The sequence below is a fragment of the Thamnophis elegans genome, chromosome 10 (assembly GCF_009769535.1).
Source record: "Thamnophis elegans isolate rThaEle1 chromosome 10, rThaEle1.pri, whole genome shotgun sequence".
NCBI classification, from domain to species: Eukaryota; Metazoa; Chordata; class Lepidosauria; order Squamata; family Colubridae; genus Thamnophis; species Thamnophis elegans.
In genome coordinates, this window is record NC_045550.1 from 22,406,787 (window position 1) to 22,420,553 (window position 13,767).

The 13,767-nt window shown below is 38.9% G+C and overlaps 1 protein-coding gene across 1 annotated transcript in view; it reads right to left on the reverse strand.

The window, feature by feature from the left end:
- Nucleotides 1–13,767, reverse strand: part of CNNM2 (cyclin and CBS domain divalent metal cation transport mediator 2) — a 137,795-nt gene that overhangs the window by 22,094 nt on the left and 101,934 nt on the right. Inside the window, exons 2-4 of the mRNA XM_032225003.1 lie at nucleotides 9,573–9,716; nucleotides 1,241–1,378; nucleotides 183–352 (exon numbers count right to left, since the gene is read on the reverse strand). Coding sequence (XP_032080894.1) covers nucleotides 183–352; nucleotides 1,241–1,378; nucleotides 9,573–9,716 — 452 coding nt within the window. The remainder of the gene's footprint in view (nucleotides 1–182; nucleotides 353–1,240; nucleotides 1,379–9,572; nucleotides 9,717–13,767) is intronic.

The following is a 13,767-nucleotide window of genomic DNA, read 5'->3' on the forward strand; positions in this document are numbered from 1 at the left end:
CCATTAGGATGAATAGTATTTTGCTTAACCAAATCTTAAGTTGCCCTATGCAGGCAGAACAAATAACAACGTAATGCAGGAATAATGATGACCCTTCGAACATTCATTGAATGTCATTGAATAGTCATGCAGGTCAGAGGAGAGTTGCAGGAGAAACAAATGCTTATAATCATAGGTCTGACCTGTAAAATTAGAATGAAGTAATCAATAGGTTTGTTTCGCTGATAGAGGTAGTAGTCAGGGGCTTTCTTGTTTTTCTCATCGTACTTCAGCTCCTGAATCACATTGGGATGCTTTAGTAACCTCAGGAGGATCTTTTCAGACATTTGGGATGGGCCAAATGCTTCCACCTCTGAAAACATAAAAACAACTTGATTGATAATGTATAGTACATTTGTTAAGACATAATATATTGATTACCATATTATTAAAATAAATATAAAAGTGGAATGGCAAATATCTCAGGCCAACACATCTCTGTTATTTATTACCTCTGTCTTGTGCCATGTGCATTATGTTCATGTCACTGCTCAGACTGCCCAAGAATTTATCAACCGATCTGGGCAATATTAGGCTGGAGGTAATATCTGTCTATTCATAAAGAGAGACCAGAAATGGAGGAAGCAATTAAAGAAGACATCCTTCTTCCATTTTTTTGCTCTTCTCTACCTCTGGAAATCTGGCCTAAAATATTTTTTCTCCCAAAAGGGAAAAGGCACACATGTAAAAGAAAAAAGGGAATGGAGATTGGAGGGAGAGAAAAGGGAAAGGTTTATTTTAAATGGTGTAGGGTCTCCCGCTTGGGCGAGGGTTGAACTAGATGACCTACAAGGTCCCTTCCAACTCTGTTAATCTATTAAAAGCAGAAAACAGACAGTGCTCCTGCATGTTTGTTTCACTCCAGCAACTATTTTTAATTAAATGAAAGGCAAAGAAAGTTACATGGTTTTCCTACTGGCATCCAGTTCAGTTTTAGTCTGATCAAGTCTATGAAAGCAATGTGATGCTGCTCCTGGCCTTCTTGAACAATTTTAAGTTGTACAAGCTCTATTTCTGTTAAGCTCTCAGAATTTCTATCAGAACTGAACATAAAATATAAGAGGAGAATATAATGAACAAGGAGATACAATACGCAATTCCCTAACACAGCTTCTCTACTCCATCCACTATTTTATTGATTCTGTTAACAATTTAGCAGTTAGATCCTAATAAGATAAGAACTTTAATAAACCACACTTGCCTGTTGCTAGGAAACGGTGCATTGCCAAAAGCAACTGTGGTGAGATTTTAACCTTCATTTCACTATCTGTCTGTTTGAAGGCAGAGAAATCCTGTTTTCTCTCCCGATGGGCTACTTTCTTTTTGGTCTTGTTATCAGCTAGAGATAAAACAAATAAAAGATTCATTACATTTCGCTCCAGTGTTTACCTTATGATTTCATGTTTATATTCCAATTTATTATTTTTGTATTTATTCCAATTATTATAAGCTGTTATTATTTATGTAATAAAAGTCCACAAGCCTCTGAGAAACCCCACCCATCTAATTAAAAGTTTGTAATGTCAGGTAACTTTTGATCAAAGTCTTTACTTTACCAAAGCAAACTACTGTAAGATCTGTTTTCATTAGGCTAGCATGTAAAGAAAAACCTGTCAGAGTGCTCCCACTGCTGCTTTTCTGCATTAAAAATTATGGCACTGAGGAAGTGTTCCTGGCTTTACAAATAATGGCAACAATGCGGAAAAGAAATAATGAGCAGAAAATAATCTAACATTCCTTTGAATAATGATAGACAAAAAATAATTGACATTTTTGTTTCTCTTGTACCAACACATTTTTATGCTAATAGGAGAACTACATTAATTTTAATGGAGTTACAGGATCATATTAAACTATTGGCTATTTTTCATGTACAAAATAATGTAATAATCCCTTTCATAAAAAAAGCATTCAGTGAAATCCGATATCAGGTAAAGTTTGCCTGAGAAACAGAGTTCTTCCTCAGCATTCCTCCTCCACAAACCAGCTAGAGAATTCCTCAACTCTTTCATGATTCCAAAGGACTTGTGAAGGAGGCTGCAAAAGGAAGGCTCCTATTCTGACATTATGGAAAATCAAACAGGAAACAGGATTAGATGAACTAATTTTATTTTACAAGAAGGCTACATTAACAGAATCTTGCAAATCTGAAGGCACAAACTTCCTCCTGCCGATTTTAACTGATTGATCCATGAGGAAGGGTCCTTTCTAAGTTTCTTTCCCTAACGTTAAGCCACTGGGGCTGTACATCTCATCTGTTTCCTGATGTCAGCCTCTGTTTTGCTGCTTGCTTTTCGGCTGCCATTGAAACGGGGAGGGAGGGCATGGTATTTGGGTGGGGGAAATAATCTGTACAGGAGAACTGTTAGTTGGGAGTTGTTCTCACCATTCGTTTGTGCATGTGGAAGGAGGGGAGTTTCCCGCCAAGGCCAACTGTCCAGCATTCCAACCTGATGATGATCTTTGAAGATGTTTCCCACCTGACAGTTGTGGTGATATATGATTGGACTGTGGACTGGGGTACCAAGGGGAGGGGAATGAATCATGTATTGATATCTATTGCTTTCGTGCGCTTTTGCTCAGATCCAGCTTTGCTTTGCTTCTCATCGTTTATAATCAGTAAAAGTACACTTAATTTTGAAACATGGAGTTGAGTGGTTTCTTTCTTGGTTATTAAGTGAAGGAGCCGTGACATTAAGCTGGATCTCATTTTGCACCCATCCCGGAGCGAACACCTTCCGAGGGGGGTGAACCCAATGCTGAAAAATGTCCCTCCATGGCAGTGATCAAGAGGAAGACATGGGAGCGGCTGCAGTTCCTTCGGTAACGGAAATGTTGGCCGACCTGCAAATAGAGGAACAATCTGTTCGACCCAGGTGGACTTGGGGAGTGGGACAGAAAGAGGAATCTGAAGAACCATTAACTGGGATTATGGTAAGGAGACCCAGAAAACCAGCAGCTGACTGGCGAAGCCTTGAAGAGGAAAATCTCATGATGTCCCAAGCCATGAAACTTCTCGAAGGAGCGTGGGAAAAGCGCCGAACTCGAGAGAGTGGAATGGACAGAGGACTTGAGGAAGAAATAGAGAGAAGGTATATTTTGCCTAGTTTGAGAGAGGCTGGGGGGGATGAAGGGGGAATTGCACAAGATGACCCACCGCCGACCCCAATCCCTGCGGCTAGAGACATTCCAAGAGCAGAGGGGGGGCCCTCGCAGACGCCGAATGGCTAAAATTCCTCCTTTAAGTGTGACATACAGGGGAGACCCTAAAGAATTTCTAATTTATGTGTGGAATTATATGCAGATGTATGGCCAAGATCTGGGGTCTGATGAAGCTAAAGTGAGAATTGTATTAATGGCTTTGGAGAAAAAAGCAGCGGACTGGATGGTGGGGCTACATAATAATGACTCCCCTCTTTTAAGATACTTTAACGGATTTATGGCAGCTTTGAGGAAGCATTTTGATGACCCCCTCACTGAACGCAGAGCCAGAATTAAATTTACAACTCTTAGATAGGGGAAAAGATCAGTGGCTGAGTATGTGCAAGAATTTCAGGAGCTGTCAGCTTATATGAGGGGTTGGTCTGAAGAAGCCTTGCTAGACCGTTTCGCTGATGGATTAAACAAAGAGGTTTACCAGCAATGTCTGAACAGGAGACACCCCCCCTGGTAGATTGCAACCCTGGTATGAAGCAGCTGCTGACGTGGAAATTGACCTAGCCAGACTTCATTACAAAGGAGAAGGGGAGGGCGAGGAATCCCACCCCTGCCAAAAAACCCCTCCCAAGAATGCCGAAAGGGGGGGAAGGGTGGATTTACAGGCAAACCCAAGCCTCCCATGTGCTTCCACTGTGGGAAGGAGGGGCATCGGGCCGTAAACTGCCGAGTCAAGATCAGCCAAAGCGCCACCCCCCCCAGAAAGAGAAAAAGCTAGAGAAACCTCCCAGCAGAAGGAAGGAACCAGCCTTAACAGGGGAGGATCCTTCTCGGCGTTTCAACCCGGAAGAAGGAGAAAACAAAACGCTCAGCTCATCCGATGACAGTGACTCTGATGAGACGGAACGTTGAGTAAGTTCCCGTTCGGGGCCCATAACTGTCCCAGTTGAGCTTAGAGTGCCCTCTTCTGGTAGACAAGAGAAAATTCCAGCTCTTTTGGATTCCGGTTGTTCACGATGCATTATGAGCCCGGAAATAGTAGAAAAATTGGGATTAAGACTAAAAACTTTGAAAATCCCAATTACATTTTGCCAATTAGATGGCTCTATTTGGGGGGTGAAACCCTGCTCATTTTGTTACTGAACCTATTGAGATGTGGATGGGAACCCACTAAGAAATGATAAATTTTATTGTAGCCCCAGGGATGGACCGACCCCTTATATTGGGATTACCTGGCTACGTAAATGGAACCCACGCATAAATTGGAGGAAAGGATGGTTACGCATTTGATATGCTACGCCCCCTGAAGGACATGCTAGCTCAATTGGGGAAGAGGAAAATTTTCACAAAGTTAGATCTGCGAAAGGCATACTATCGAGTCAGAATTAAGGAAGGGGATGAATGGAAAACTCAGTTTAATTGCCCTCTTGGCTGTTTCCAATTTTATGCTGTTTGGACTGCAGGGGGCGCCAGCTGTTTTCATGCAATTAATTAATGAGGTTTTACATGACCACCTTTACAAAGGCGTGATGGTCTATTTGGATGATATCCTTATTTACACGGAAACACGTGAAGAACATGTGAAACTGGTTCGCACTGTGCTCAAGAAACATCGCGCAGCAGAACTGTATGCTAAATTGTCCAAATGCAAATTTCATCAGGAAAAGGTGGACTACCTGGGGTATCGCATCTCCCACAAGGGGATAGAAATGGACCCAGCAAAAGTCAAAGCGGTCACCGAATGGGCAGCCCCCCACACACGTAAGCAGTTACAAAGCTTCTTAGGTTTTGCCAATTTCTATCGTAAATTTATTCCTTCTTTTGTCAAGATTGCTCTGCCAATTACAAACCTCCTGAAATTGAAGGGGGGCGAAACCCAGACTGAGTAAACCCTTGAACTGGACTATGGAATGTCAGGCTGCCTTCGAGAAATTAAAACGTCTGTTTGCAGCTGAACCGGTCCTCAAACATCCGGACATGGATTCACCTTTTGTGGTCCAAGCAGATACTAGTGATGTTGCAGTGGGGGCAGTACTACTTCAGGCAAATGCACAAGGGAAGTTACAACCCTGCGCTTATACCTCTTGTAAGCTTACAGAAACTGAGAGGCAATGGGCTATTTGGGAAAAAGAAGCTTTTGCTGTCCAGTGGGCTTTAATGACCTGGCGCCATTTTTTGGAAGGGACAAAACACCCTTTTGAGGTATGGACTGATCACAAAAACTTGGAGGCATTGAAAACCCCCAGGAAACTATCCCCTAAACAAATGCGATGGGCACAACACTTCAATAGATTTAATTTCACTTTGAAATATATCCCAGGAGGGAAGAACTTTATGGCGGATGCTTTGTCCACACTTCCTCAATATAACAGTTCAAAGCTGAGTGTTGTCCAACCTGTCATGAGAAGCCTGGCCATTCCTGTTGTCACCAGAAGCCAGGCCAATTCCAATTTGGAAGTCACACAAGACCTCGTTACAAAGCTCAAAGGAGCTCTTGCAGATGATGACTGGTTCTGCCAACATACGGATGAATGCACCATGAAGGATGGCCTAGCTTGGATTGGGGCTAAATTGTACGTTCCCGCAACCATTAGAGCCATGGTCCTTCAGCGTGCTCATGACTCTCGCATGGCCGGTCACTTTGGTTTTGTGAAAACCCTGCATCTCGTCAAGAGGCCATTTTGGTGGCCCTCATTGAAAAAAGACATTGAATCTTATGTGGCTAGTTGCCCCACTTGTGCTGCAGCAAAGCGTCCACCAGGAAAGCCTCAAGGGTTGCTCCAGGCGGTAGCCCGTCCTGAGGCACCATGGAAGGAGATCTCCATGGATTTCATTGTTGAATTGCCAGAAAGTCAAGGAAATATAGTGATTTGGGTTGTTACTGACTTGTTCTCCAAGCAGGTTCATTTTGTTCCTTGTTCCAAGATCCCGTCCGCTAAATCCCTGGCTAAATTGTTTATTACACATATTTATCGTCTGCATGGGATGCCAGACCACATCATCTCGGATAGGGGGGTCCAATTCACCTCCTTGTTTTGGAAGGAGTTTCTGAAGTTAATTGGTTCTGCCCAGGGCTTAAGCTCTGTCCACCACCCTCAAACTAACGGTGCCTCTGAGAGGACTAATTCTGTACTGGAACAATATCTCCGTTGTTTCATCAATTACCAGTAAGATAATTGGGTGGAGCTGTTGCCTCATGCTGAGGTAGCATATAACAACTCGGTTCACAGCAGCACGGGATTTACGCCCTTCAGGGTGGTGTACGGACATGATTTTGTGCCTATCCCCGAGATTCTTTGCGAAAAACCGCAATTATTATCCCTTTCCGAGTGGAGTGATCGCCTCCGGGAGATGTGGCCTTTGGCTTACCGGGCACTGGATGCTGTGCATCAGGCACACAAGAAACAGGCAGATAAAAAGAGGGCAAAGCCAAAGGAATATAAAGTTGGCGATCACGTATATTTATCCACCAAGTTTCTTCAGACCTCTCAAAGGTCTAAGAAATTGGGCCCCAAGTATGTTGGCCCGTTCCCGATTATAAAAGTCATCAACCCTGTCTCTGTACATCTCGAACTGCCTAAATATCTTAATCGTGTCTACCCTGTGTTTCATGTTAACCTCCTAAAGCCAGAATGCACTTCTCTGTTGCGGACTCCCTTACCGGCTCCACCTGCCCCACTCCTGGTTGAGGGTGAGCAACATTTTGAGATTAAAGAAATTTTGGACTCTCGAAAACGTAGAAATCGTGTTCAGTATCTTGTGGCATGGAAGCATTTTCCTCCCTCTCATGCTGAATGGGTCGTTAAGTCCCATGTACGGGCCCCTCGACCTCTTCGTAAATTCTACTCTGCCTACCCAGACAAGCCTTGACCTCCATTGATTTCTCTTTTCTTTCCCTTTCCCTTTTTCTTCTATGTTATGTTGTTCATTTGTTTGTCTGTGCTTTTTCGTTTCTGCAGGCGTGATCGTCCCTTTTCTGGAGGAGGGCCGGATGTCAGCCTCTGTTTTGCTGCTTGCTTTTTGGCTGCCATTGAAACGGGGAGGGAGGGCATGGTATTTGGGTGGGGAAAATAATCTGTACAGGAGAACTGTTAGTTGGAAGTTGTTCTCACCATTCGTTTGCGCATGTGGAAGGAGGGGAGTTTCGCGACATGGCCAACTGTCCAGTATTCCAACCTGATGATGATGTTTGAAGATGTCTCCCACCTGACAGTTGTGGTGATATATGATTGGACTGTGGACTGGGGTACAAGGGTAGGGGAATGAATCATGTATTGACATTTATTGCTTTCACGCGCTTTTGCTCAGATCCAGCTTTGCTTTGCTTCTCATCGTTTATAATCAGTAAAAGTACACTTAATTCTGAAACATGGAGTTGAGTGGTTTCTTTCTTGGTTATTAAGTGAAGGAGCCGTGACACCTAGGTAGCATCTCTTCCCTTTTTGCCCCAAGATCATTTGTGCATTCTATACACCAGGGGGGGGGGGCGCTTTGTACAACTTTGTATTATGCACCAGTTGCCCCTGTTTTTGGATCATGAGGTTCTGCTCACAATTATTCAGTCTATGGTCATCTTCCAAAAGGATTACTACAATGCTGCTGCCTTTGAAGAGCATCCAGAAGCTCCAGCTGCAATGACATAGGCAATGATATATGTCTCTAAAAAGACACATTACACCTTTGGTCCGTGAGTTTGCATTGGTTACCAATTTGTCTCCTGGTACGATTCAGGGTGCTGGTTTTGATCTTCAAGGCCTTACATGACATGAGGCCATGTTATCTGAGGGACTGCCTCTCCTTGATTACATCTACTCATCCCATCAAACCTGGCAGGAGACTCATGCTGTAGGTCCCATCCATTAAAAAAATCTGTCTGGTGGGACCTAGAAAAAAAGTCTTTTCTGCCATAGCACCTGCCCTTTGCAATATTATTTGCTCTGAATTTAGTCTCAACCCTTATAGCCATCCTGAAAGTCTTAACACATGCATTTTGCATCGGGCATGGGGATCCCCTGACAGCAGGGATACATCGTGCATAACATTCTGATTTTGACCCTATTGCAATCACTTTCAATAATTGATTCTAACAAAACAATTTTAACAAATTAAATAATTAATGTAGTTGGTATTATAATATGTATAAACCAGTGGTTTTGAGGCATGCTGCCCAGACTCACCTTGTGTGAGATGGGCAGCTACATAGATCTGATAAAACAAACATTAATGAACAGCATTCATGTAGAAAAGGTATAGGTAAAGAATGTTTAATAGGAGCTTAAGGTATATCACATAAAGCAAACTGATTAATAATGTATAAAGTGTCCTAAAGAAATGATAGCATAGGGGTCTCTGAAAACTGTAGTCACTGCAGAAACACTAGGATCCCCTTAATTGACTTCAGAAGGTTACATCTCCAAAGGTGACTTGCTCGGTGTCCTGTTCTCAAACTATTTAGGAAGTTGCATACTGTGAAGTTTGTTTACAAACTAATAGGCAGTCACTGCAGTTACTTCAATAGTAGTAGAATGTGTATACGGTAGATACTCCTTCAGTAACTTGGCTGCTGCCTGCATCCCATTAAAAACCCATTAGTGGAAGATACCCCTGTCCAGGAAAACACATAGCTGGTATGCTAACCAATGTTCCAGATCACAGAACTCATTTGGGCCGCCAATGATTATAAATCAAATTTATATATTGAAGAACACACCCTCCCAACTGAAGCTCTGTGTTGTTAGGATTCACCCTCAGTATTTGCATTTATTACTCAGTTCAGCATCTGAAAATATGCTTGATCAGATATGACAGCATAACAAAAAAAACATGTACATCATCCAAACCGTCTGCAGTCCAATCTACATGGTTTTTTTCACAACTGTCTGCCTCTTTTCCACAACAAACTGCAGTGATGGCACATGAGGTAATACAAACCATGCACTAATAAACCTTTTTCTGACATTTTCAGAGAAGTCATACACAGTGCTTCTGAGGGCTAATCCAATATTTTGCTGCCTAATTCCTGACAATATTCTTACACTCTTAAATACAGTGTATAGAAGACAAGAAGAATGATAGTTGAATAAAAGCAACAGATCATTTTAAAGCATTGGGCTAAGTTAAAGGAAATAAAATTGATCACATGGTGAAAAATGTGTCCTTTATCTTCTAAAATAGCTGTCAGTGATAAGAGTGTCTCTTTTTGTTACAATACAGAAGCAGTCACATGCATTTTAAATTGGGCTAGGCTTTCAATTTTAGTTCACATTTAATTCTTCTCAAAATGTAATTTCCCTCAAAAAATAAAAAGACAGAAAACTTTATTACAAGAAGGCCTTTATATAATTCTGAGGGCAAACACTGTGGTGCTTAATACTCACTGTAGAGATCTGTTTCATCTAGAATCTCAGACTTGATGATCTCTTCAATTACATCTTCCAAGGTAACAATGCCCAAGACTTCATAAAAAGGATCCCCTTCCCCTTCATTATTCACCCGCTGCACAATTGCCAAGTGAGATTTACCTGCACAAAGTAGTAGACCATGAAATTAGACTTTAGAGCAGAAGGACTGACTACTCAGTTCCAAAATGATACACATATGAATCTTATAATGCAACAACATATAATTTATGGAGATCACTGTATGAAAAATAGGTTAACCTATTCATTACACTGTCCACAAAATAAAATGTTGGTTGTTAAAGAAAAACTGTAAATAAAACATATACCAAAAAAATCCCATACAATTTATGGGATACTGATGCTTAAAAAAAATCAAAAACAAAAACCTACCTAAAAGGCATTTTTAGAGGCAAGCATAACTAGAGACATTTTTTTTCTTGTTGGATACCATAGGAAGTAGGGTTATTTGAGTATTAGGTAGTTGGGAGTCAATTTTTCAATATTTTTTGAGAAGGTTGGATATGGAATTAAGGCGCAAAATGGATGTATTATTTATATTATTTTTAAAGCAGCAAAAAGGAAAAACCACACTGCTACAGATTAGCAGTTTTGCTAAATTTTGGGAGTATAATCTGGAAGTGCTCTGGGAATCACAAAATTGGGGGGGGGGGAAGGTTGGTCCACAAATTATCTAATCCTATTAAGGTTTTTCACCTTGTAGAACATTAAGTCCCGTAACAAGAAACAGATGATATTCCTAATATCTTTAACTATTTCACAAAGATTATCATTATTACCATATCAAATGCAACAGAATTTAATTTTTTAAAATCTAAAATATATAAAATATATTAAACAAAACAAGTCCAACCAGCATAAATTCAATTAAAGCAATATCCAAACAACAAAGCACAAACAAAGCTTTATATTAAAATAGAAATTTTAAACATCAGAGATTAATGTTTTTACCAGCCATGCAGAGTCACTGACAGCAAATAGGCGGTCATATAAATTCAAACAAACAAACAAACAAACAAATAACGTATCTTCCAAGAAACCTGTACGCACAAAATCTAGTTTGTACTACATTATGTATGCATAATTATATAACTGTTATGCATTATGTATGCCTATTATTTAAATTTTAAATAAATTTAAAATAGCTTTCATCAATTGCCCTCTCTTCAGGAAAATATTTACTAATTATTATGTGCTATAACATTCATCTACAAACAATTGAATTTGATCACTTGAGATTTTAGAGAATCAAAACAGTATTTTACGGAATGACAGGTAAAGATTGTAATTTGTTAAGAGCAAATGGCTGAAGATTAAATATGACATTCTCAAGCATATTTGATTGTACTTATTAATTTTTAATATATTTATATAACCCTATTACTTATTTTTAACCAATTGTATTTTGTATAAATGAGTTCCAAGTTTCATTATATTTGACTGTACCAAGTCTACCTGTATTGGCCATCTGTCCATAGGTGGTAAATGTAATCACGTTTTCAATCCATTGATTGAATGGGGCTATACATTTATCTGTCCAATACTGCAGTAGACATAGTTCTTGACTTACAACAACAATTGGGACAAGAATTTCTGTTATGACAACTTTCTTTGCCGTGGTTGCTAAGTGAATTGTTGAAGCCGTTAAGTGAAACATGAAGTAATTAAGTGAGTCTCATTTTTACCATTGCCTTTGCTTGGCAGAAATTGGCTGGGATTGTCACAATGACCTCAGAATGCTGTAACCATTGTAAATATAGGACAGTTATCAAACACCCAAATTTTGATTAAGTGATTGTGAGAATGTTACAACAATTGTAAGTGTAAGGACTGGCTGTAAATCACTTTTTTCAGTGCTGTTGTAACTCTTTGGACAGTCTTTGAACCACTAATTAATGGTTGTAAATGAAGGATTATTTGTATCTGTATCACCCTTTTGACCATAGTAAAGCCACGGAGAATGCATTTATGTTATTTGTCAAATTTCATGTATTGGTATATAGTTCAAGAGAATATTATGGACTATGAAAGATCATTTCAATAAATTATTATTGCAGCAAAATTACCATAGGCATAGATTTGGAAAGATTTGACAATACTCATTATGAAGAAGTGGTTGATGGAGATAATAGATCTTGCTGAAATAGATAAATTGACTTGTTTGATTAAAAAAAAAAGCATTATCTACGGTTATTGGTGACTGAAAGCTTCTTCTGGAATTTTTGTGTAAAAATGAAAAAAAGAACCAAAAATGTTTCGATAATTACACAGGATAGAGTATAGAAAGAAGAATAATGAGATAATTTTGGAGCCAGGCTCAATATATTTATACATATAACTGCTGTGAATAATACTGGAGGCTACTTCTTCATACCTTTTTTCTTTCTTTTCTATTTTTTTCTCTTCTTTGCATTTTTCCCTTTATTTTTCTCCCCCTACTTTATCTTGGTCTGTGTTAGTTTTTTTTCTTCTTGTTCAAAAGTTTTAATTTTAAAAAATATACAAAAAGAGATATTAACCTCTGAGTTAGGTCATATTTATATGGCTTATTATATCCCAACAAAATGCCATTTTTGACCATTCTTATTTATAGAAACATAATGGAGGTCAGTTAATTCTAAATATTATGTCAGTACATCAAAGAAAAATACTACTAATCCTCATTTACTCACTGGAATTAGGACTGGTCACTCAATTGCTAAATAGTGTGGTAGTTAAGCATGGTATTATGTGACTGCGCCAACTTACTCGAACATCAATTGCAGCAGATCTGACTGCAGTCGTGAATCACTATGGATTGTTAAGCATTACATTACATGCGCTGGTTGCAAGTTTCCAAATTGTGATTACTGGACTGCTGGGACATGGTGTTGACCACAACTTTGAGGGCCAATTGTCTCTACTTTCAGCATCATTAGAAGTTTGACTGATCACTGAAGAAGTGGCTAGCAAAGGAGGGCTATCTATAAACTAACTGATGTTTTGACTAATCACATAAAAGTATTCCTTATTAACTAACAACAGCACAATTATCCACAATTAAAAAATAGTTGAATTCAAGACACTCACTCTTTAATATCTATTCTGGATGTTAGATTACTACCTCAATGGAAGATGCAAACATTTTTTTTTAAAAAAAAAAGACATTTGTATAAGTTAGAATTTGGTTCAAATATCTTAGGCTTATTGAACGAACAATCAAAATATCCTATTCAAGCAAATGGATGTTTAAAGATATTCTGGAAACAGTAGATCAGGGAGAAGACCTTAATAATTGACATAAATACTGCATCAGGTCAAAATAATTCAGTTCACTAAACTTCACATCTGCTTTCCCAGGGACCTAACATAAGCAAATTCTTTGAGAATGCTGTCTGTTGAAAGTTAAATTCTTTTGCTATTCCCAGCTTGTGATCATTTAAAAGGAATTTTCCAAAGCAAGGTCTAATATTAGACTTAAAATGAAGTTTCCATTCCACTTACGCGATATTCTCACCAAAGTAACTACTACATAATCTGATTGTCTTGGAGCTACTCGTTTAGATGCAGATGACCATACTTCAAATACCAACTGAGCCACACTGGCAAAGCTTGTCTCAAAGAAACCTTTACAGTGTGAATCATTATTACAGTCATACTTTGCATTTATAATTATGTACAATATCACAAACTTCATTGGGCCATAAAAATGAAAACCCTTCCTTGCATAATTATATTTTGTTATCAATTTGCAATTCACAAAATGGGCTCTATGTTACATGATATATCAGAATCAACATAAGTTCTAGTTATTGTAATTGTCTCAAAGAACGACAACAGAGATTTATTTGGTAGCAAAATACAGTGTGCACAGTATTTTGTGCAGATACAAGTAAAGGTATGGAATCATTTTGACCTAAACTACCCATTTGAATGAAGTTTACATTTTAAATTTGAAGTCAATAAAACATATTAATGAAAATAAATAACACACAGTTTCACAGAGATTCACTACCCTTAATTTTTTATCTCATACTTTGATGCTTTAAAACAGTAAATAAGAAACACGAATAACTAACATTTTATTCCAATCTTTAATAGTATAGTTTATATATTTGCTCTTTTATAGCTCTATGGAAATTAAACTCCTTTTAGAAAAAATAAAATATACATT